This window comes from Saccopteryx leptura, chromosome 2, assembly GCF_036850995.1.
Source record: "Saccopteryx leptura isolate mSacLep1 chromosome 2, mSacLep1_pri_phased_curated, whole genome shotgun sequence".
Lineage (NCBI taxonomy): Eukaryota > Metazoa > Chordata > Mammalia > Chiroptera > Emballonuridae > Saccopteryx > Saccopteryx leptura.
Genome location: NC_089504.1, coordinates 59,319,805 through 59,343,456, shown reverse-complemented (window position 1 = coordinate 59,343,456; position 23,652 = coordinate 59,319,805). Strand labels below are relative to the sequence as shown.

Genomic DNA, 23,652 nt, shown 5'->3' with positions numbered 1-23,652 from the left:
GCTGATTGAGGAACAGAACTTGGGCCAAACTTCTAGAAGATGTCTGTGAATTTGCTGAACTTGTTCAGGTATTAAGGATTGAATGTGAAATTCGTCTTGGTTTGGTTCTAATGGACTCTCATCTCTTGCTTTCAGCCCCTGAGTGTGTGTGTGTAAAGGGAGCTGAGTATGAACTCGGTGGCTCCCATCTGGTCTCCGTGTAACAAAGCATGTAACTGCATAATTATCCATGAGCAACTGGAGAAGTCCCCTGGTGTTTGGCTAACCACATCCACGTCTTGAGTTTGTTATTTCTTGAAATTCCACTTAGCCATCACCTGCTTACTCATGTGCAGCCCTGCTTAAGGTCTGGCCCTCCTCTCTGACAGCTGGGACTGGAAGGCTGCAGCCCTGCCATCCGTGGCAGCTTGGCTCTGGACAGCCTTTGTAGGTTTTGTTTTCTGTTGAACTGAGAAGACAGGAAACAGGCATTTTTGTGTGCACGGCTTTCCATGCACTTCGTAGATGGACGTGGCAGTGGCTGTGTGGCCCTGTCCAACATTCTGTGTCTCAAGGACGTTTCTGTTTACTGCTCTCTTCACTCTCTCTGATTCACTTTGGGAATTACAGGGATATGACACAGTGAATGGAAGCCGTTGAGGGATGTCATGCTTACTTTTTCTTCTCTCTCTTTGAGATTGTTTTAAAAAAATGATATATATATAAATCTAAAAGGAAATCATCAAGGGGAAGTCTTATTTAAGGGAGTTCACACATGAAAACAATCCTTCCTCCTTTCTTTAGTGTTACATGATTAGGGAAAACTCATTTTTTTAAAAAAAATTTCAGTGAGAGGAGGGGAGGCAGAGAGACAGACTCTCATATGCACCCCCAACCAGGATCCACCCAGCAAGCCCACTAAGGGGCGATGCTATACCCATCTGGGGCATTACTCCATTGCTCAGCAACCAAGTTCTTCTTAGCACTTGAGGCAGAGGCCATGGAAGCATCTTCAGCTCCTGGGGCCAACTTGTTCCAATTGAGCCATGGCTGCAGGAGGGAGGGAGTGAGAGAGAGAGAGAGAGAGAGAGAGAGAGTGAGAGAGACAGACAGACAGACAGAGAGAGAAGCGAGAGAGGGAGGGGTGAAGAAACAGATGGGTTCTTCTCCTCTGTGCACTGACTGGGAATTGAACCCAGGCCATCCACATGCTGGGGCAACACTCTACCACTGATCCAACCAGCCAGGACCAGGAAAAAATCATTTAGAGTCAGAATTCTGCATCTACTCTGAGATTCTAACCTGTGGATTTAAATTGTACATTGCTTCTCTCTAGGATTTTAATTTGAACTAATTAAAAACTGAACTCATACTAAATCTAATTTAGAAAGCAGTTGGTAGCATTCTGAAAAGAAGGAACCTTTGGAAATAAAATCATTAACAAAATTAGTTATATATGAGACTGGTATAAAGAAGTGGAAGTACTGGTAGACAGTTTTTAGTAAAATGTTCTTTTTCTCAGGACACTGATCTGTGGCCTATAGAGGGTATATTGATTCCACCAGCACCTGCTATGCCCACTCATGGGTGGGACAAATAATGGTATAATCTAGGTGAGGTTTAAGGGTTGGCAGAAGGGCTGGCATCAAGGTAGAAGGATAGACACAGAGAGATCATAAGTAATCGCACCATAGGAAGGGTGGTGATTGCACACCGCTTTCTGCTAAGTCCTCCCTTCTCTAATAATTTAGAAGTCATGACTGAGTAGGAACAAGTTCATGCTGTGTCTATGTATCAATGTGTCTGGGAAAGTTTGTGCCTCACATATGTGTCTGCAAGCACCTATGTGACAGTGTTCACATGGCTACCTGTGGGTCCTGGGATCTGCATCTCCATGTCTTCTGTGTGTGTGTGTGACAGTGGACTAGGACCTCTTTGCCCCACCTTTCCTAGTGGGAGCAGAAGGACATGTTCCTCAGTGGTAGTAAAGCCTCAGGGGGCGTTAGTGCACCTTCTGGAGGGTTAGGTGTGGGGTTTCCCTTCTTCCTGCCAAAGACAGACCACATGGTGTGGGAGTGGTGATTCCTCCAGTGCCCCCTTAGGGAGGGTCAGCAAGGCTGCAGCAGAATGCCATGAATTAGACCTGAGTTTCACTCAGGAATAAAAGTCCGATGTTGCCTGTTCTAATGCTGTAAACAAACCCAGAGCCAATTATGTAAGTAGATCCTCTTTTCCTTGCAAGGTAGCTGTTTGTGACATTGCTGGAGGGTAGTATTTCTAGGACATTTCAGAAAATGTTGTAGCAGTTTAAGGAATAATCTGCTGTCCAAAATTCATTTTAAATGCTGCAGGATGGAGATGAGATTTGGGAAAGGCAACAACATACTTTATGTCGTTTAATTTTACAAAGAGTTTCCCTTCTTATAATCTAATCTTAAGTGAGTTTTCACAACCCTACACCCTCTTGGATTTGAAGATGAAGATAGCAAGCTTCAGAGGAGTGAGGTAATTTTGCCTTAGATCAGGGGTGAACCAAGACTCATATCTAGATCTTTGAACTTCAAGTTGAGTGCTTTTTCTTGCTTTCTTTTTTTCTTTTTCATTTTTCCAAAGCTGGACACGGGAGGCAGTCAGACAGACTCTCGCATGCGCCCGACTGGGATCCACCTGGCATGCCCACCAGGGGGCGATGCTCTGCCCCTCTGGGGCGTCGCTCTGTCGCATCCAGAGCCATTCTAGCACCTGAGGCAGAGGCCATGGAGCCATCCCCAGCGCCCGGGCCATCCTTGCTCCAATGGAGCCTCGGCTGCGGGAGGGGAAGAGAGAGACAGAGAGGAAGGAGAGGGGGAGGGGTGGAGAAGCAGATGGGTGCTTCTCCTGTGTGCCCTGGCTGGGAATCTAACCCGGGACTCCTGCACGCCAGGCCGACGCTCTACCACTGAGCCAACTGGCCAGGGCTACTTTTTCTTTATATAGCAGGGATTCCAAAGATTATAGTTCTTTGATTAATTACTGGATCTCAAAAGACACACATACAATTTGCTACAGCAGCCACAGGAAACCAATATAGATTTTACATTACTTTACAGATTTTGCTTTTGTTTCCTAAGGCTGTAACAAGTCACCATAAAATTGGTGGCTTAAAATAACAGAAATGTATTCTCTCACAGTTCTGGAGTTCAGAAGTTGATATCAGAGTATCAGCAGGGCTTTCTTCAGAGTTTTAGGGCAGAATCATTCCATAGCTCTTCCAGCTTCTGATAGCTGATACATTTCTTAGCTCGTGGCTGCATCATTCCCATCTCTGCGTCTGCCTTCACACCATCTTCTCCCCCATGTGCTGCTTCTCTTCTGGGTCTATTTCAGAAACACAACATGCTGTGGTGTCCATGATGAAAGAAGTCCACATATAATCAACCTGCCACCAGATAACTGGCTGACCACCTGGGAATGGTGCCATGTTAGGGACTCAGAGTGGTCTCTGCTGCCGGCAGACTGGGCACTCAGTGGTGGCAGTGGTCAGGTTGGCCTTGGCTTCTGGAAGTCCATGGTGCTGAGCCCTTGCATAACCTTCCTCTCTGCCAGCATGGCCACTGTGTTCCTGAGCTCATTAGGCAATGACAAGAGTGGCGGGGAAAAGAGGCTGACTGCTATTCACAGACCAGAGCATTCTATCCACTTGATTATTAAAATCTTCTTTCTATGCCACAAACCAGCCCGGCTAGTAATTCCAGGTCCTGAGGGAGAACGGCACGGAATTAAGAAAATAGACTCACCAAGAAAAGAGGATGGGATAGAGAGGCCTCTGCAGTGCTGATGGCAAGATCAGAGATCGAGAACCCCCAGTCTTGCTTTATTATATAGTGTAGACAATTAAAGCCTTTAAGCCAATATACAAATAAGGACGTCTCTGACATAAAGCCACTCATCTGAGGCATAAATGGGATTCCTCATAAGAGTGCACCACCCCACATCATGCATAGTCAAGGCTGTGGGGAAAAGCTTAATTTTGAAAAGATCTTAGTATTAGAAGGGTGTTGAGAAGATCTTAGTCTTAAAAGGGTGTGTGGAAGATCTTAGTATTAGAATGCTGGAGAAGAACTTTCGTCTAAACTAAGCCCGAGGCTGTAAGGATTTTGTCAGTTTACAGCCTATCTACCACATATTCCCCCCCACCCTTTTAATTTTAGCTCAGGTGTTGAGATTTGCACTTGTTTGATTTCCTAAATTCAAATTCAGAGGCAGATTGGAAAAATACAGAATAAACAGAAAATTAACATAGCCAATGTTAACAGATACTGAAACAAGTGTCTTAATACATTATAGGGATTAAAAGCCTTTAAGCAAATTCTTAGCCAATATAACAGGATTTATAATAGTCTTTGCTGTTTTGAATGTCCTTAACATGTTCACTAAGTCCATGCTGACACATTACCATTCCGCATTCCCTGCAAATGCAAACCAACCCCACTTCAGTCCATTGAAAACTGTCACAAGGAGCAGGAGTCTAGGAAACACATCTAGGAAAAGTCCAGGAGTCCAGGAACATGTCCAGGAAAAGTTTGCATGGCACTAGAACTGTTGTCACATTTCTACACTCTGCAGCTAGCCTCCAAGTCCCATGACCTCTGCTTCTAGCACAGTAAGCTTTTGCTTCAAGCCTAATATCAATTCTGGGTTTCTGGCAATGGTTCAGGTAAACTGGAACGACCATCTGCAGGCATGTCTGGAGATGGAGCCCCTGTTCTCTTTAGCCTGGAGAGATGAGACCAGGGGGCCCCTTCCTGGAGTTTTGAAGGCGTGGTGGTGCAGAGGAGAACCTTGGGTTTTACTATGCTAGGTGGTAGAGGTAAATTTGTAACAGAAATAGGCAAATCTGGCTGGCCAAAAGTAGCAACAAGGCTGATTTCAAGGACGGGAGGTGAAAGAAGAGAAAGGCTCTGAATTTGGAGAGTAGATCTTGCAGGAGGAGAAAAAGAGTGTAAAGGAGCAGTGGATCTGTAGCAAAATAGGAGGAAAATAAGACCATCAATACCCACAACAGAGATCTTCGAGGGATGAGCAGGACCTGAATATTTGGTCAAGGCAGAATAAGTGGTCCCCATGTCTATAAGAAATGAGATTGGCTTACCTGCTACTTGGATGGTCACCTAGGCTCCTCCACGGTGACATGAGACGGGCCGATGGCCCCAGGCAGCTTTAGCCTTCAGTGACAAGTCCCAGCAGGCTGGGCAAGTTTAGGTCAGAAGTGACTGGAGTAGGGCTGGAAGAGACTGAACCCTCCCTTGGGAGGAGTGAGGGGGTAGCCTACCTTCCACTGTCCCTTTTTCCCACAGCAAGGGCATTGCCATGGCAGGGACTGAGAAGCCAGGCAGGCTTTAGCCCAATGACCTTCCTTTCCACTCTTGAAGAAGGGTCCTGATGGAGTCTCATGAGGCCCCTTAGGGGTGTTGGAGCCTTTAAGGGCATATACCAAGAGCTGGTATTTTGCCTGATCTCTTTGGGCTCTATTTGCCTTTTCTGTTCCTCTTGGTCATTATAGACCTTAAAAGCCATGTTCAGGAGATCTCATTGGGGGGTTTGAGGGCCCTCCACTGCCAATTTAAGCTCTTTACTAAAAGAGGTTTGACAGAGAGGAGGACAAGAGAGGAGTAAAATAAGCCTTATACAATTGCTCTTGTGGAGTAAAGTCTCTCCTCCTGGCTCATGGTGTCTCATCAAACATTCAGAAACCCACCAAGAAGCCTCAGCAGTCCTAGGAAAAACATAAACTATCCTTGGCCCCACTGGAGAACAGGGTCGAGCCCTTGCTAGAGACCTGTAATCAGGTCCTTCTATTGCACTTCAGGGAAGGCTTTCCCAGTTGGATTCTAGTGTCTCTAAGCCACTGAATGGCCCTGTATATCAGCATTCAAAAAAAATTTTTTTTAAGTAAAAAGAACGTGATAAAGAAGATTTGCAGGAGTTCCAGTGTATGACTCCACCTTTTTTATATTTTCTAATTGACTTTTAAGTGTTTGATGGGCATGCTCTATAATGTCTTGACCCTGAGGATTGTAAGGAATACCTGTCCTCAGGTCAATTCTAAAAGTTTGACAAAATGTAGTAAATGCTTTTACTACATATGCAGGAGCATTGTTAGTTTTAATCACCTTAGGAAGTCTTAAAATAGAAAATATATACAAACAACATGCTTAGCAGCCTCACCTGTTCTGGCAGAAGCTATTATAAATCTAGAATAAGTGCCTACTGTAACGTGGAAAAAAGGGCTGTTTGTTAAATGAAGGTATATGAGTAACATTCATTTGCCAAAGTTGTCCTGATAGGAGTCTTTGAGGGTTAACTTTAAACGAGGAGAAATTGGTTCAGCAAAACCTCTCTGAATGTTAAAAAGTGGTTTAAGGTCCTCTGTATTTAATTTTAAGGAAAGTCTAAGCCAATTAATGTCTCCTAACAATTTCTGGAAATCATTTAAAGTTTGCAAATGATCCGTTCTGATTTCTGATGTTTGTGGACGAATTTGTTGTCCCTCAGTAATTTGTTCTAAATAAGAGAAAGGCAAGGACGGGACTGCTTTACCTTTTCCGGAAGTTTATAAAGTCCTAATTCTTTCAAAGAATATTCTAACTGTTGCAAAATGGTCAGCACAGTGTCTTTATCTGGATGAGCAGTAAGAATATCATCCATATAATGAATTATGTATGCCTTAGGGTTCTGCCTTTGTACTGGAGAGATAGCTTGAGCAACATATTTTTGGCACAAGGTAGGACTGTTAGCCATACCTTGAGGCAAAACTCTCTACTGGTACTGCTCCATGGGCGCCTGGAAATTAAGTGAAGGAACACTTAATGAAAAATGCTTTCAATCATGAGGGCTTAAAGGAATAGTAAAAAAGCAATCCTTCAAATCAATAATAATAAGGTGAAAATTCCATGAAATGGCAGTAGGAGAGGGGAGTCCTGGCTGGAGAGGACCCATAATTTCCTGACTTATTTATTACTCTCAAATCTTATAATAGCCTGCAGTTTCCTGATTCCTTTTTAATGACAAATATGGGCGTATTCCATGGACTCTTAGATGGTTCAATGTGCCCAAGCTGTAACTGCTCTTGTACTAATTGAGCAGCTGCCTTAAGTTTCTTCTGAGAAAGGGGCCATTGATTATCTAATTTCTAAGTAATTGGGTCTGCACAATGCATTATTGGGGTAGCAGGAGCTACCAAGGCCCCTATGCTAAATTTTGATACCCTAATCCATGCCTTCTGGTATTGGGTGTCGCTTCTATGGGGGTGAGAATCCCCCAGTGTTCTTTCCCTAGTCCCTTAGTGGGCAAAGATCCCTGATCAAGCAGTTGAACACTGACTAAATTATTAGGACTGACAAGCAATGCTCCCATATTTTCAAAAATCTCTACCCCAGAAATTAACTGGCAATCCAGGGAGCACATAAGGCTGAAAAAGTCCAGTATGACTTCTTTATCTTCCCATTGCAAAAAACTAGAGCTTTGTGTGGGGGATTTACTCTGCTCTATACCTTGTAGTTCTGTGACTGCTGCATAAGTGAGTCAGAAAGGAAGCCAATGTAGCTTAGCAATAACAGATACATCAGCTCTGGTATCTAAAAGTCTTTTAAATTTATGCCCATGTATTGTTAGTTCCATTTCAGGGCGTTCCTGACCTATTTTTTGAATCCAATAGGCAGCATCAGTGGAGCCAAATCCTCGATTTCCTTGGGGCCCCTTTTGCAGGATGTGGCCTTGTCTTAAAAGAGGTAAAAGATTAATTGAACAATTTTCATTTCAGGATAAACAGTGACTATTCCTTAGATTGTGAGCCATTACTTTAATTTCCCCTGTATAATCTGAATCTAGTATTCCAGGGAGAATAAAAAATCCTCTCATAGTTAAACCACTTCTGCCTAATAAGAGTCCTACTGTGTTACTGGGAAGTGGTCCGAAAGATCCTGTGGGTATAGCTTGAGGTCCCATCTCTGGAGTTAATATGAATTGGAAGGTGAGACTGAGGTCCAGTCCTGTGCTGCCTGCTGTTGCCCGGGATAGTTGGGCAATGTTTGGCCTGTTGGAATCAAAATTTGCTAAGGAAACACCAACATTGCCCCTATTATTTGATGGGGCCAGGGAAGGCCCCATTGTCTGTTTCCCTGAATCACTTGCCATTCAGCAGTATATTTAGATTCACCCAATGTTTCCCTCTCCTACAGCGTGGGCAGAGGTCCGGAGTTTTAGGAGTTGGCTGCCCTTGAAGGGGAGGCTGAGACTAACATCCAGGGGGCGTAGTGCAACTTTTAGCAAAATATTCCAAACCCCTGCACTGAAAATAAGATCCAAGGCAGAAGTACTTCCCTGACCTTTCTTCTTTTGTTTGTTTTGCCTTTGATCAAAGTATTGTCATGGAGGCCTCCCCTGAAACACTGACAATAGCCAGACCTTGCATGAATGAAGTCTCAATATCAGCGCATATTCTGATATAGTCTTCTGTATCTCCTTTCTTGCAGTGAGGCCGAAGTGCAGCCTGGCAAACAATTAGCATTTTCATACACTAACTGTTTTACTAAAATCCTTCCTACCTTTTTGTCTACCACTATTCTTTCAACTGCCTGAATCAGCCATGAAACAAATTCTTGAAACGGTTCATCAGTGCCCTGCCTAATTTTGCTCAGTTCCTCTGTTTTGGCCCCTGTACTAGGCAGGCATCTCCATGCCTGTGTGGCTCTCTGGTTAATCATTTGATAAGTAATTAATTGATACTCTATTGAGCTGCCATAGGGGCATATTGTCCTTTTCCAGTTAACATATCAGCAGTAACAGCAACCTGCTCTTGCCGGTTTCTCTCATCCTGCTCAGTGGCCTTTTCATAAAAGCCTGATTTTCATAATAAATAATCACCCCCGGAGAGACAGGCATGAGCAATCGCCTTCCAGTCATTTGGGGGAAGAGGCTTTGCACTAATAGTATCTAATAAACCAAGTGTAAAAGAGGCAGTAGGCCCATACAGAGCGCAAGCAAGTTTAAATTTTTTCAGAGTTTTAAAAGGTAGAGGTTCATGCTCTCACACTACATTCCCTTGATCATCCCGTCTTTCTACAACAGGAAAAAAGGCAAAGCCATTTATTGTTTCCCCTATATTTCAAGCCTGATTTAAAGACTGTTGGAGTGGGATTTCCAAGGGTCTGAGCTAGAGTCTCGGGAAGCAACCCGATAAGGGTATGGAGGAGCAGAGGGTGGTGGAGGTGCCATGGTTAAGGCAGCCATAGTCGTGATACCCTTATTTTCTCCTGAGTTATCCTCAGACTCTAAGGTCTTCTCATATTCACATCCCTCCATTTCTAGCTCACCCTGATACTCTTCAGACAATGATTCGTTCTCATATGGAAACATTTCTACAAAAAGGTCCCTTACTTTTGACTCTAACAGTCCCATAATTTATTACTCCCAACTATACTCTCCCCTAAAACTTTCTTTACTCACTGTGCACACTTGGGGAGTTCTATCACCTGCCTTTAATTTAGTTTTCTCGTACTCAGTTCCCTGTTCAAGCACCACTTGCCGCAAACCAGTGTGGCTAGTAATTCCAGGTCCTGAAGGAGAACAGCGTGGAATTAAGCAAATAGACTCACCGAGAAAAGAGGATGGGATCAGGAGGCCTCTGTAGTGCTGATGGCAAGATCAGAGAGCAGGAGCCCCTGATCTTGATTTATTATATAATGTAGATAATTAAAGCCTTTAAGCCAATATACAAATAAGGAAATCTCTGATATAAAGCCACTTATCTGAGGCATAAATGGGATTCCTCATAAGAGTGCACCACCCCCCACCATGCAACATTCAAGGATGTGGGGAAAAGCTTAGTTTTGAGAAGGGTGCTGAGAAGATCTTAGTATTATAAGGGTGTGTGGAAGATCTTAGTATTAGAAGGCTGGAGAAGAACTTAGTCTTAAACTAAGCCCTAGGCTGTAAGGATTTTGTCAGTTTACAGCAGGGGTCCCCAAACTACGGCCTGCGGGCCGCATGCGGCCCCCTGAGGCCATTTATCTGGCTCCCACCACACTTCCGGAAGGGGCGCCTCTTTCACTGGTGGTCAGTGAGAGAGCACATTGACCATCTCATTAGCCAAAAGCAGGCCCATAGTGCCCATTGAAATACTGGTCAGTTTGTTGATTTAAATTGTTCTTTATTTTAAATAATGTATTTGTTCCTGTTTTTTTTTTTTTTTCTTTAAAATAAGATATGTGCAGTGTGCATAGGGATTTGTTCATAGTTTTTTTTTTATAGTCTGGCCCTCCAACGGTCTGAGGGACAGTGAACTGGCCCCCTGTGTAAAAAGTTTGGGGACCCCTGGTTTACAGCCTGTATCCCACATTCCTAGGTTACCTTTTGGTAAGCCTTTACATGGGACACAAATATCTTCATGACTTCCCATGTCTTTTCTTAGGGAACTATAAAGCCAGTAGCCACCATCGTGGCCATTCACATGTAGGTTCGCATTAGATTCAGACAGACTGTAATGAAACAATGGAGCCAAGAACTGGTGGGCCATCATCTTTAATCCTAGCTTGCACCCAGTGGGCAAGTAAAAACACATGCTGGGCTCCAAAACCCACTCATTCAGTGCTCACAAAGCTACTGGCTTATCTGAGTTTCCTAGAATCAAAAGTTTCTAGCTCACCAGACTTATTCACCTCTGTTCTCCATCTCCTTCCTTCTCTCTGCACAAACTCTGCACAAACTGGCTTCTCACTCAGCACTCCACCATCTTGACTGCTTCTCCTCTCCTCCACATGGCCTTTCTCTGCTCTCCTCTCTAGTGCTAATCTCAGAAACCGAGAGAGAGCAAACTCTCAGTCTGCTCCCACTTTATAGTGTAGAAATCAAAATCTTTAATCCAATATACAAATAAGGAAGTCTCTGATACAAAGTCACTTATCTGAGGCATAATTGGATTATACCACCCCACATGAAAAAGGGTGGGAAAGGCTTAGTCCTAAAACCAAGCCCCAGGCTACAAGGATCCTGCTTGTCCACAGCCTGCCCCCAACACACATTAATATCACCTGGGCAACGGGCTTCCATGTGGGCAGTGCCATCTTTAACAAAGTGAGCATAATATATTTTACCTGCCCTACAGGAACTCAATCACTCATTCTCCCATATCTCCTCCAGCATATTGTCTCTGAGTACCTCACAACTAGATTTATATATCGTGTCCAACACTACCTCATTTATTTCTGCTACCAGTGGATTAATAAACAGATATGCACAGGTGAAATTTCCAGATAACTAGAATTTAATCTGTTAAACCTCCAATTATAACTAAGCTGTTTCAGGTTGAAATTTTATTTAAGTGAACTTTTCCACTTTAACCTTCTAAAACAGAATATAAATTATCTTTTTCAAAAGAGAAACAATTGAATGTTAGCAAGATAAGAAATTTATCTATAATCTCTCCTATTTAACAAATAAATCTTACATCTTTATTTTGGTTTCTTTCTTTCTTTCTTTCTTTCTTTCTTTCTTTCTTTCTTTCTTTCTTTCTTTCTTTCTTTCGAGAGGGACAGACAGACAAGAAGGGAGAGAGATGAGAAGTATCAACTCATAGTTGCAGCACCTTAGTTGTTCATTGATTGCTTTCTCATATGTGCCTTGACCAGTGGACTCCAGATGAGCCAATGACTACTTGCTCAAGCCAGTGACCTTGGCCTCAAGCCAGTGACCATGAGATCACGTCTATGATTCCACGCTCAAGCAAGCGACGCCATGCTCAAGCTGACGACCTTGGGGTTTTGAACCTGGGTCCTCAGCATCCCAGGTCACCATTCTATCCACTGCACCACCACCTGGCCAGACTTATTTTGGTATGTTTTTAAGTCTTAGCCCCAAAGTACATAATTTTACCTTGCTGTAATAGCATAAAGGTAATTTTGTAATCTGCACTTTTGATTTAACATTAAAACATTGTCTATGTTTCTTCTCTAACTCTTAAGAAAATGTAAGTTGTTATATAGCAAATAAAACTGAAATATACCTACTTTTTATTGCCTTAAAAACAATAAAAAGGCCTGAGCTGTGGTGGCGCAGTAGATAGAGCACTGACCTAGAACACTGAAGTTGCTGGTTAGAAACCCTGGGTTTGCTCTATTAAGGCAGTGGTGGGATTCCAATAATTTAACAAGTGGCTCTTTGCCCTAATCCATTATAAGTATAAAAAAATATACTGAAAGGTAGTTTATTATTTCATGCATTTAAAACTTAAATAAGAACAATAAAAGAAGTATATAAAACTGGATTTTGTTATAATAAAGAGTTTTAAAATATTAATGAAAAATATTAAATAATACCTAAAAAAACAATAAAACTGTTATTTAAGATATTTCCATATTGCTTCTTGGTTGGCATCCCCACTTGTAATTTTTTCACCTATGGATGGAATAAACATTACTTCGGGTGCTTAGAATATGCTGTTACACAGGTGAATGTTAAAAAAGAATAAGGAATGTAAATTTGTGATTTTCACATTGGGTGGTTGCCTAGGCCCCCACCTTAGAGAGAACCCTTACTACAAATGCCATTTTAACACTTGTTTCACCAAACTCAACGAAAAATTAGGTACTGTATTGGTTTTGCTGAACTGGTGCGAGCTGGCTAAATCTCACCACTGTATTAAGGCATATACGACAAGCAACTAATTAACTCAGCTAGAGTGAAACAACTACTTCTCATCCTCCCCACTTTGTAAAATCAATCAATAATTAAAAAAAAAAAGAACCATAGAAAGTTATTTCTCATTCACATCATAGTCCAATGTAGATGTTCCAGGTGGGCAAAGACTCCTGTCCATCTAGTGAGGCAGGGACTCAGCTTCCTTCCACTTGTGGCTGTGGTATTTTCTTGAGCCACGTGGTCTCCTCTATTGAGTCAGTGGAAGGGCAAATAAGCAGTGTAGAGAAAGCACGTCTGCTTCTTCACATCCTTAGCTCAAGAACACACATTGCTTCTATTCTCATTTTCACTCTAGTTTATCACTCAATGTGAAAACTATTTATGTGGCCACACCTACATGCAAGAGTTCATCTACATAATGGAGCTCCTAGCTGGGCAGATGCTCCCCAGAAGTTCTGTGTTATAGAATAGATCCTAACTTCTTGTGGACTATAAACCAAGGCTGCCACAGCTTCATAAGCTTCATAATTATTCTGTTAAATGGCTGAAGAATGTTCCATAAGTAGATATATTATACTTTATTTAACAGGTTCTTCATTATTAAACATTTATAAAGATTGTTCTTTTAATTTGTCACTTCTAATGAATATCACTATAGGAAATATCTATGCATATATACTTCCTCCCATTTGAAGATTATTTCTTTAAGAATAATTCTATAACATGGGATAGGTGGACAACTATGATAAAAGTTACGATAATTTTTCATATACTTGAATCTACAAACTTACTCCTTGAAGGAAGTGACTAAAAAATTGTATTCGTTGCTGTATCTGTAGGGTCTTCTATGTAGCCTGTAATACTCAATAAAATGAGTTGAGTGACCAAATAATCTGTTTTTTTTTTTCTTTCTGAAGCTGGAAACGGGGAGAGACAGTCAGACAGACTCCTGCATGCGCCCGACCGGGATCCACCCGGCACGCCCACCAGGGGCAACGCTCTGCCCACCAGGGGGCGATGCTCTGCCCCTCCGGGGCGTCACTCTGCTGCGACCAGAGCCACTCTAGCGCCTGGGGCAGAGGCCAAGGAGCCATCCCCAGCGCCCGGGCCATCTTTGCTCCAATGGAGCCTTGGCTGCGGGAGGGGAAGAAAGAGACAGAGAGGAAGGGGGGGGGTGGAGAAGCAAATGGGCGCTTCTCCTGTGTGCCCTGCCAGGAATCGAACTCGGGTCCCCCGCATGCCATGCCGATGCTCTACCACTGAGCCAACCGGCCAGGGCCCCAAATAATTTTTAACAAGAGCATGTAGAACGTAATTTATCATGGCTCCGGATACTAATATTATGTAATTATTGCCCTATGTCTTTCCTGTCTTGATAAATGGCACAACTGTCCATCAAAAGCTGTTCAAGAAGTTACCATAAAATTTAGTGTCTTAAAACAACAGAAATCTTTTATTATTTCTTACAGTTTCTGTGGGACAGAAGATGGGTTGTTCTGGCTTGGGGACTGTCCTGAGGTCATAGTGATATATTGGTTGGGGGCTTTGTCATATGAAGGCTTGACTGGGGCGGGAGAATACACTGCAAGGTGGCTTACCTACATGGCTGGCAGGTTGGTGCTGGCCGTTGGTGGGACGCAGTTCCTTTCCATACAGGTGCCTACACAGGATTCCTTGAGTAGTGTTTTCATGACATGCTGACTAGTGTCCCCCAGAATGAACCTTCGAAGAGAGCAAGGCAGAATTGACAATGTCATTTATGGCCTCATCTTGGAAGTCACACACTATCACTCTGCAGTGTTCTAGAAACCACCCAGATCTGCCTTATTCAGTGTGGAAGGGGACTGCACAAAGGTATGAGTGCCAGAAGCAAGGATCATTGGGAGCCATCTTGGAGGCTGGCTACCATAGCTCCTCTCTGTCATATTTTATTTCATATATATGTTCTGTTTATTCTTCTTGCAAAGATGTATCTCAAATATAATCACTTCTTTTTATTTGTATTGCCTCTCACCTCATCCAAGACATTATTTACACTTAGCTCTACTAAATAGCCTTCTATCTGATCTTTCTCCTGCTCTTGTCACTGTCTAATGCATTTTTCACATAGCAGCTATTCATTTATCATTCATTCACTTTCTAATTAATTCAACATATGTTTATTGTGTACTTACATGCTAGGTTTGTTATAGAATCTCAAAATATAGCAGTGAATAAATAAAGTCCTTAGAGCTTATTTATAGCAGGAAAATAAAGAATATGGAAAATATTAGATGGTCACGTGTCATATAGAAGATTAAAGTAGGGTAAAGGGAACAAAGAACAATAGGGAAATTAAGGACTAATGAGTGCTGTATTTTATGGGGCTGTCAACAGAGGTATCTCTGATTAGCTGACATCAAAAAAGATACAAAGGGCCCTGGCCGGTTGGCTCAGCAGTAGAGCGTCGGCCTGGCTTGCGGGGGACACGGGTTCGATTCCCGGCCAGGGCACATAGGAGAAGCGCCCATTTGCTACTCCACCCCCCCTCCTTCCTCTCTGTCTCTCTCTTCCCCTCCCGCAGCCAAGGCTCCATTGGAGCAAAGATGGCCCAGGCACTGGGGATGGCTCCTTGGCCTCTGCCCCAGGCGCTAGAGTGGCTCTGGTCGCGGCAGAGCGACGCCCTGGAGAGGCAGAGCATCGCCCCCTGGTGGGCAGAGTGTCGCCCCTGGTGGGCGTGCCGGGTGGATCCCGGTCGGGCGCATGCGGGAGTCTGTCTGACTGTCTCTCCCCGTTTCCAGCTTCAGAAAAATACAAAAAAAAAAAAAAAAAAAAGATACAAAGGACATGAGGGGGAAGGCATATGAACACTTGGTAAAAGTACTCTAAGCAAAAGAACAAACAAATGCAAAGGCTCTGATCAGGCATGAGGTGTTTGAGAAACAGCAAACCAGCCGGTGTGGTTGAAGCAGAGAGAGGGTGAGAAAGGACAGGCAACGAGGGGTCAGAGCATGCAGGGCATTGCAGTCTATGATGAAGACTTTGGCTGTATTTTAGGTTAGTAGGGGACAAGGAAAGTCATGGGAATGTTTTGCTGACAAGATATGATTTGCTTTTGAACAAGATCATCTGGACAGGTGCAGTCTGTGGTCATTTAAAATGTAAATCGTATTAGGTCATTTCCACTGCTGGGTACCCTTTGATGGATTCCAATTGTATTTAAAATAAAATTCAAGCTCCCTTAGCTGTTAAGACTATTGTTGTTATTGTTATTCTTAAAGCTCACACCCCATTTTTCTGTCATAGAACCCTGCTGACTTCCTAATGTGTATCCAACTAGGTATTACTATTATTATTATACTTATTTGTTTATAATCTACCTCATTGACTGGAAAATATACTCTGAGGTCGTTGTGGTGTGTGGTCTTTCCATTATCCTAAAACTGCTTTGTTTTTGGAGCTCTTGTGTTTGTTTTCTACAGCATATTTTCTCTGTATCTTCCCTCTTTGTCATATTTGGTCAGTGACCTACCTCTAGCAATGCTATTGTTGGTGCCAGGGTACCTGTGCTGTTGAGCTGTATGCTAGAGCTTGCCATGGCATGTGGGCAACATCAGTACTTCTCAAACTTTAATGGACAAATGAATTCTCTGAAAGAAGGGGATCTTAAGATACTGATTGTTATTAAATAAGTCTTGGGTGGGGCTTGAGATTCTTCATTTCTTTCTTATTTTTTTTTTTGCATAATGAATTTTATTTTCTTGATTAAGCAGAAGAGAACCTTGAATGTATAATGTATAACAAATGATTTTACAATTGTGAATGTATCTGGCAATCCTAGAGTAACCATTACCACCCCCCCCACCCCAACAGCAGTGACTCACAGTCACAGATTTTATATATTTTTTACATAACATTTTCACTTCATGGTAATTACAAGTGAGTTTTGCATGTCTTCGTTTTAGGATCCAGGCTGAAGGAGCATTCCCTACAATGAAAAAAGATATGGTAGAATCACTCATTGGTTCTTAAAACTTTTGGCTCAGGAGTGGCACACCAAACTTCTCTTTACATTTCATTAGTTTAAGCAAGTCACCCAGACAAGTCTGATGTTAGAAGGCATGAGGGTATAATCCTTTTACAGAAAGAAACAGCAAATAATGGAACAATAATACAATTGAAATGTTTCTGAAGATATAATTTGAAAGTGTAAGGCAGGAATGGACCGGTCTAGAATTCTAAGTGGAGATAACTCCATTCCACTGCTTCATTCAGCACAACAGCGACAGGTTTTTGTTTTTCTTTTTCTGAATAGGTCCCTTTTAGGTAATTGGAGAAATGAACATAACCTTTTCCCCAATGATAAAAATAATATATTCTCATTATTAAAAAAATTAAAAACTTGTAGGGAGGTATAAATAAAAAAGTAAAATTTATTAGAAAAACTTAGGTAAAAATCAGATATGGTGTACCTTAGTAAATGGTCCACGTGAGCTGTAGAAGAATGTGTATTTCTCTGTTGTTGGACACAGTAGTCTACACAGGTCAATTATATTCAGTTGACTGATGGTGTTGTCAATAATTTTCCGCTTGCTGGGTAGTCAATTATTGATGAATGTTGAAATCTCTTTATAATGGTAGATTTGTTTGTTTTTCCTTGCAGTCCTGTCAGTTTTTATTTACATATATAGATGCTCTGTTGTTTGGCACAAACATGCTTAAGATCATGTCTTCCCAGATATTAACCCTTTATTAATTTTATAATTGGATTTATTGGGATGGAAGTTCTGCTTTTCTACCAAGCTCATAGGCGATGCTTATGCTGCTGAGCCTTTGAGTGATGAGAGGGTTTGATTACTGAGCTTGGCTGAATATAGAAATGCCCTGTAGAGCCTTAAAAACTACAAATGCCTGAATCTCACCCACCCCAGAAATTCCAGTATAATTAGTTTGGGATGCAGTCTGAGGATGGTGAATTTTCTAAGCTTCATCATTGATTCTAATTTGCAGCAACATTTGATAACCACTGGATCAGATGACAATGGGTCCTATTTTAAAACAAAGCATACCAAGTAATGCTCTATAAGGCTGTATTGCTTTTTAGCTATAGAAAGAGTCTGGTCACACCAATTGATGGCCGACAGATCTCTGCCTAGCATGACTGGGTAGTTGCTCCAATGTCCCCAGCACATACTGTCATTTAGTGGCAGACAGAATTCCTGCCCTCAGGAGAGTGGTTGTTCCAAGTACAATAAAAATATGCCCACTGAAAATGAGGCTGTATAAATCAGGACCCCTTCTATGTGAGCCTGTGCTGAGGCAGAGGAAGGAGTGAAGAGTAGAATTGCTACATTTCTTTTATCTTGTAATTTCTAGCATGTCGATGTGCAGTGTAGGAGCCAGTACCAAACTAAGAAATTGTGTGGTTCAAGCTAACCCTTGGTTATCAAAAGCAGATGTTTCAAACTACTGAAAATCAATGAGGCAGTTCCAATTTACAGATTAATAATTAACTGCTAGACGTGGGTTTCCCAAATAGCCTTGGAGACATTGGGCAGAAGAGACAATGCCCAAGTTCTGCCTCCCTCTCCCCTCGCCTCCACTCATTCAATTCCTTTTGCCAAGTGATTTATTGTGAGTTAACAGAGCCCAGGGCACTTTCCTGTTGAAATGTACTTCAGTCTACATAACAGGATTGATTTCTTTTTTCCTGGCTGGTCTAGATTGGACGACTGATTATTGGACAGAATGGCATCTTGTCGACACCTGCTGTTTCCTGCATTATCAGAAAGATCAAGGCAGCTGGTGGAATCATCCTAACAGCCAGCCACTGCCCTGGAGGACCAGGGGGAGAGTTTGGAGTAAAGTTTAATGTTGCCAATGGAGGTATGTGATTCAGAATATGCGTTAATCATCATGGTTTCTTTCTTCTTATGTTGTCACAGTCTGACAATGATCCCCTGATGGGTAGATAAATAAGGCGGAGAGGAAATAGCTTAGAAATATCTAGTGAGGTGCCTGCCTGTATTAGTCAGGATTTCCCAGAGAAATGGAACCAATAGGATTTATTTTAAGGAACTGGCTCACATGGTTATGGAGGCTGATAGGTCTTAAGGTCTGAGGTCAGCAAACTGGAGACTCAAGAGAACTAATGGAATGATTCTGATCTGAGTCCAGAATCCCGGTAGTGTGAGTTATGGTCTAATTCTGGGTCCAAAAGCAAGAGAGGACCCAAATATCAGCTAGAAGACAGTCAGGTAAAGAGAGTGAATTCTCCCTTACTTAGTGTAATGCTGGTTGGTGGTCAAGGGCAGGCAGGTTCGTGTTTAATTTGGGCAGACGGTAGAGGAACTGTGGAGCTGGAAAGCACTGGGCCATATCTGTTTATTGGAGGCTCACAGAGGGGAGCAAGCAAATAAGCAAAGGAAAACTGCTTTTTGCAATGAAGGGCAAGGGATTAGGAAAACCACCCCTCATGGTGGCAGCTGAGGGAACCAGAGAACCCCACCTCGCGGTGGCAGGAGAGCGATCTGGGAGAATCGCCATGGAGGGAAAGCACCTATAACTTTTCATAGAGACACACATGTGCTTTTCTGCCACGTGCTCACACACTAATCCTGGAAAGTGCTTGCAGTCGGGAAACTAGTGAGCCAGTCTAACCAGCTGTTTTCCACACACTTAGTCTCTTTGTTCTGACTAGGCCTTCAGTGGATTGGATGAAGTTCGCCCACATTGGGGAGGGATATCTGCTTTACTTGTCTGTGGATCCATATGTTAATTGTATCAAGAAACACCCTCACAAACACACCCAGAATAATGTTTGACCAAACACCTAGGCTCTCTGTTACTCACTCAACTTGACACATAAAATTAACTATCACAGTGCCCAAGGTGACAGCACAAGGAAGTGGCCTAATAGGATCTTGAACCCTTTGGGTTTCCTGGTTCCCTGAACTCCTCAGTACGGTGAAACAGTTGAATGGGTGATGCTTATCTAATATGGAAGGCCTCTGGATTTTAAAGTTGGAACATACCCTCAAAGTCATTTAGACCATTGTTGTCATTGTACAGATGAACAAATCAAAGCCCCGAGAGGCTGTTATTTTCTCAAAGTCACATGGTTGCTCAGGGCAGACAAATGACTTTCTCATTGGCCTTAGTCTCTTTCTTTTCTATAGTGTTGACTTTCTCGCACTAAAATGCTTAGACTTATTTTACTTTTTCTTATATTTACAGAAATTTATAGTTTTGAGATCCTAGTTGGGTGGCATATGTGTATAGAGGTGAACTAAAAAAAGTTTGAACATATATAAAGCAGGGAGAATAATAGATGAATACCATGTATCCATTCCTTTTTTTTTTTCATTTTGCTTATCTTTTTTTTTTCCTGATGAATTTTAATGTAAATTACAGCATGAAGACATTTCACATCTAAATATTTCTGAATGCATCTCTTAAAAAGAAAGATATCTCCTTATATGAGAACATTATCATAACCAACCAAAATAACACTGATTCTTTAATATCATCTAAAACTTAATCTATAGTCAAAATTTTCCAATTATCTCCAAAATGTTAGTTACAACTGTTTTGTTCAAGGCAGAATTTATTGCAGCACCATGCATTGCATTTGGTTGTTAAGTCTCTTCAATCTCTTAATCTAGAACACTGAGTAGCTGAATTTTAACAAATGCCAGTTATCATTATGAATTATTCCTGGCCCCAGCAAACTAGCACATCCTGAAGGGAACATACATGATCTCACCCTCCTTGCAGACATTTTGGACATTATCTAAACCAGAAACTGTATTGATATCAAGCATTAAAAAACAACGACAATAACAAAGAAACCTTATGAAGTGTGTTGTCTTTGATGGTGGGTTAGAGGAACTCTACTTCTCTAAAAAGCACACCTAGGACCCAGAAGCTAGTCTTGCAGCAGGTATTGAATATTTTAGAAAAAACCATGAATTGTGAGATACTTCATACACTGATAACACAGGACATTGAATGGGCTCAGAAAATGGCAATTTGTAGAGAAATGTAGTACATAAATTTCCAAACTAAGCAATAGATTTCAAGTAAGCATTTGGAATTAGTATCTGACTTCACATCATATAAGAGCATCTCAGTCATCTCTATGATATTTTGTGAGGCATAAAGGGAGAAGATACTATTTAAGTACTCATGTTGTATGTAGTCTAAATTATAGGAGTTGAGGAGAACAATTTAGGCAAAGCTTGAATAGGGGAAGGGGGTTGAACTGACTGTTTAGCCTTTTACCTATGTTGAAAGTCCTTCCTCTTAAATTTAATTCTTCATGTTTGCATGAATTGGCATCATTAAGTGAAACGAACATTCCTGATAGCATAGGGGTATTCAGTTGGTTTCTTCCTACTCAGAGTAAGTTTTTCCATAATGTCCTTCATCTGAAGTTGCAGGCATTCATCTCTTCCATTGTGTGTCATACAGATACATGGTATGGAATAAGTTAAAAGGCGAAATATTTAGAATTAGTAGGCATAGCCAGGGAAATGGGACACATCTGGAGCTATGTTGCTTTTAAAATATATTTAGAGAATAGGACCATTCTGAGCATGTTTTTAAGTAGAGGGGAAGATGCTATAGAACAAATGGAATCAATAATAAAAATACTGATTGTTTTGAATACTTATAATGTGCCAGGCTCTAAACTCAGAACTTTACATACATTATCTCATTTAATCCTCATAACAACCTGATGAAGTCACTGAGAAATAAAATGGTTAAGAAAAACAAAACAAAACTTGACTAGTGTCACAGAATAAGCTGTGGAGCTCATTTGAAACACAAAACTTAGGAAGTACAGATACTCCAGTACTTTCAGCCTTTTGTATAGTGCATTTTCACCAATGAAATAAAAGTTGGTTTTGCATCTCATTTGCATAATTGAACAACTTTCTTTGACTTGTCATTTGCTTTTCTGATGTTCTTGTTTAATAAAAAAAAATCAAGTGCTTTTTTTTTATCGCTTCCTATTCATTTTGAAATATCCCCTAATTTTTGTGAGCAGTATATATACCTAGAAGGAGACTGAACCTCAGAGTAAAAAGGTAGAGATGGGGAAAGAAGCAGCTTTGAGGGGCGCAGGATGGAAGTTTTGGAATAGTTGCCTATATCCAGTGGTGGGATTCAGCCAGTTCGCACCAGTTTGGAAAAACCAATACCTAATTTTCTGTTGAGTTCGGCGAAGCAGTTATTAGGATGGCACTTGTAATCAGGGTTCTCTCTAAGGTGGGCACCTGGACAGCTGCCCAATGTGGAAATCACAAATTTACATTCTTTACTTTTTAAAAATATTCATCTGCACAGTAGTGTATTCGAAGCTCCAGTAGTAATGTTCATTCCGTCCATAGGTGAAAAAGTTTGATGGAACTATGATTGCTATGTTTATTTATTCATTTCATGAAACTCATTATACCTTTGATGAAATACTATATTTTAATTCCCTCATGTTTGTTACTTCAGTAAACAAACATATAACGTATCAAACAACCAGGGGGTGACAGGTTTTTTGTCAGGTATTATTTAATATTTTTAAATTAATATCTTAAAACTCTTCCTTATAACATAATCTAGTTTTTTGTTCCTCTTTTATTTTTCTTATTTAAGTATTAAATGCATAAAATAATAAACTACCTTTTGGAATATCATATTTTTATACTTAAAATACTCATTAGGGCAGAAAACCGGTTGTTAAATTATAATTCCCACCACTGCCTACATCTGTTCAAAAAGAAGAAGAAGAATAAGGAGGAGGAGGAGGAGAAGGAGGAGGAGGAGGAGGAGGAGGAGGAGGAGGAAGAGGAGGAGGAGGAGGAAGAGGAGGAGGAGGAGGAGGAGAAGGGGAGGGGGAAGAGGAAAGGAAAGGTGGTTTGCTAAAATCATAAGACATGGATTGAGAAATAACTCAAGATAAATAGAGATGTTTTGTGAAAGGTACTTTGGGAAATTTGTTGAGGATTCCTGAGAAGTGAGGACCAGGGTGAAGTTAAACCTTCATTCTTAGGAGATGGCAGTCTATTTTCATGACTGCCTTTGGCAAGGCATGGGAACGGCAGCAATGGGAGCAGACGATGGTGATGTCCAGTATTTGGGGAATGGCTGCGTGGGCACAGCAGAGCACCAAGAGGGCTGGTAGTTGTTAATAGTGTCCGAGCTAATATCAGACTAGTAGGATTTAAATCCAGCCTCCGTCAATTACCAGTGATGTGACTTTGGTTAAGGTCACTTCTTCCAATTTTAGTTTTCTCTTTTGGAAACTTGGAATAATAATAAATTTCATCTGCTTTTTGTCAGTGAGATGTGGTGTATATAAATTCCAATAAATGTTGGCTTGTGTCATTATGCTAATAAAGGCATAGTTGAAATGATGGACCATAGGGTCCTGCCTGGGAATAAGAAACCAGTGAAACTAGAATGGACTGATGGTCTAGGATTAAGTGATGAGGAGCAGGTTCCACAGAGGTAGAAAGTAGGGTAGATGGAAAATAAGAAATTTGTGGGCTGAGGACACTCAGGTTTGACATTTTGAAAGAAGGATTTCAAGAGACAATAATACTTAAGGTACTTAAGGTATGACTGTACCAGGCATTGACTAAAATGAAGATGACAATCATTGGAGTAGAAGGTGTCAAGGAATGAAGAAGTTGTCAAGGAACACAGAGGTGGTTGATGAGTTCTGAGGTTATCAATATGGCTGGTTGATAAAAAACTATCATAGAAAATTATCTAGTGTGCTAGAACTTTTTTTTACTTTTGGAAATCAGTGTGCTTTGGCATTAAAACTCAGACTTTTAGTCTGGCTGGTGGTGGCACAGTGGATAGAACATCGACTTGGGACACTGAGGTCACAGGTTCAAAACTCAGAGGTCATTGGCTTGAGTGCAGGCTCATATGGCTTGAGTGTAGGCTGACCAGCTTGAGTGCAGGGTCACGAGCATGAACACAGATCATCAGTATGTTCCCAAGGTTGCTAGC

At 41.5% G+C, this 23,652-nt stretch overlaps 1 protein-coding gene across 1 annotated transcript in view; it reads left to right on the top strand.

The window, feature by feature from the left end:
- PGM5 (phosphoglucomutase 5) overlaps positions 1–23,652 on the top strand; it is a 172,221-nt gene that overhangs the window by 13,634 nt on the left and 134,935 nt on the right. Inside the window, exon 2 of the mRNA XM_066368036.1 lies at positions 18,357–18,519. Coding sequence (XP_066224133.1) covers positions 18,357–18,519 — 163 coding nt within the window. The remainder of the gene's footprint in view (positions 1–18,356; positions 18,520–23,652) is intronic.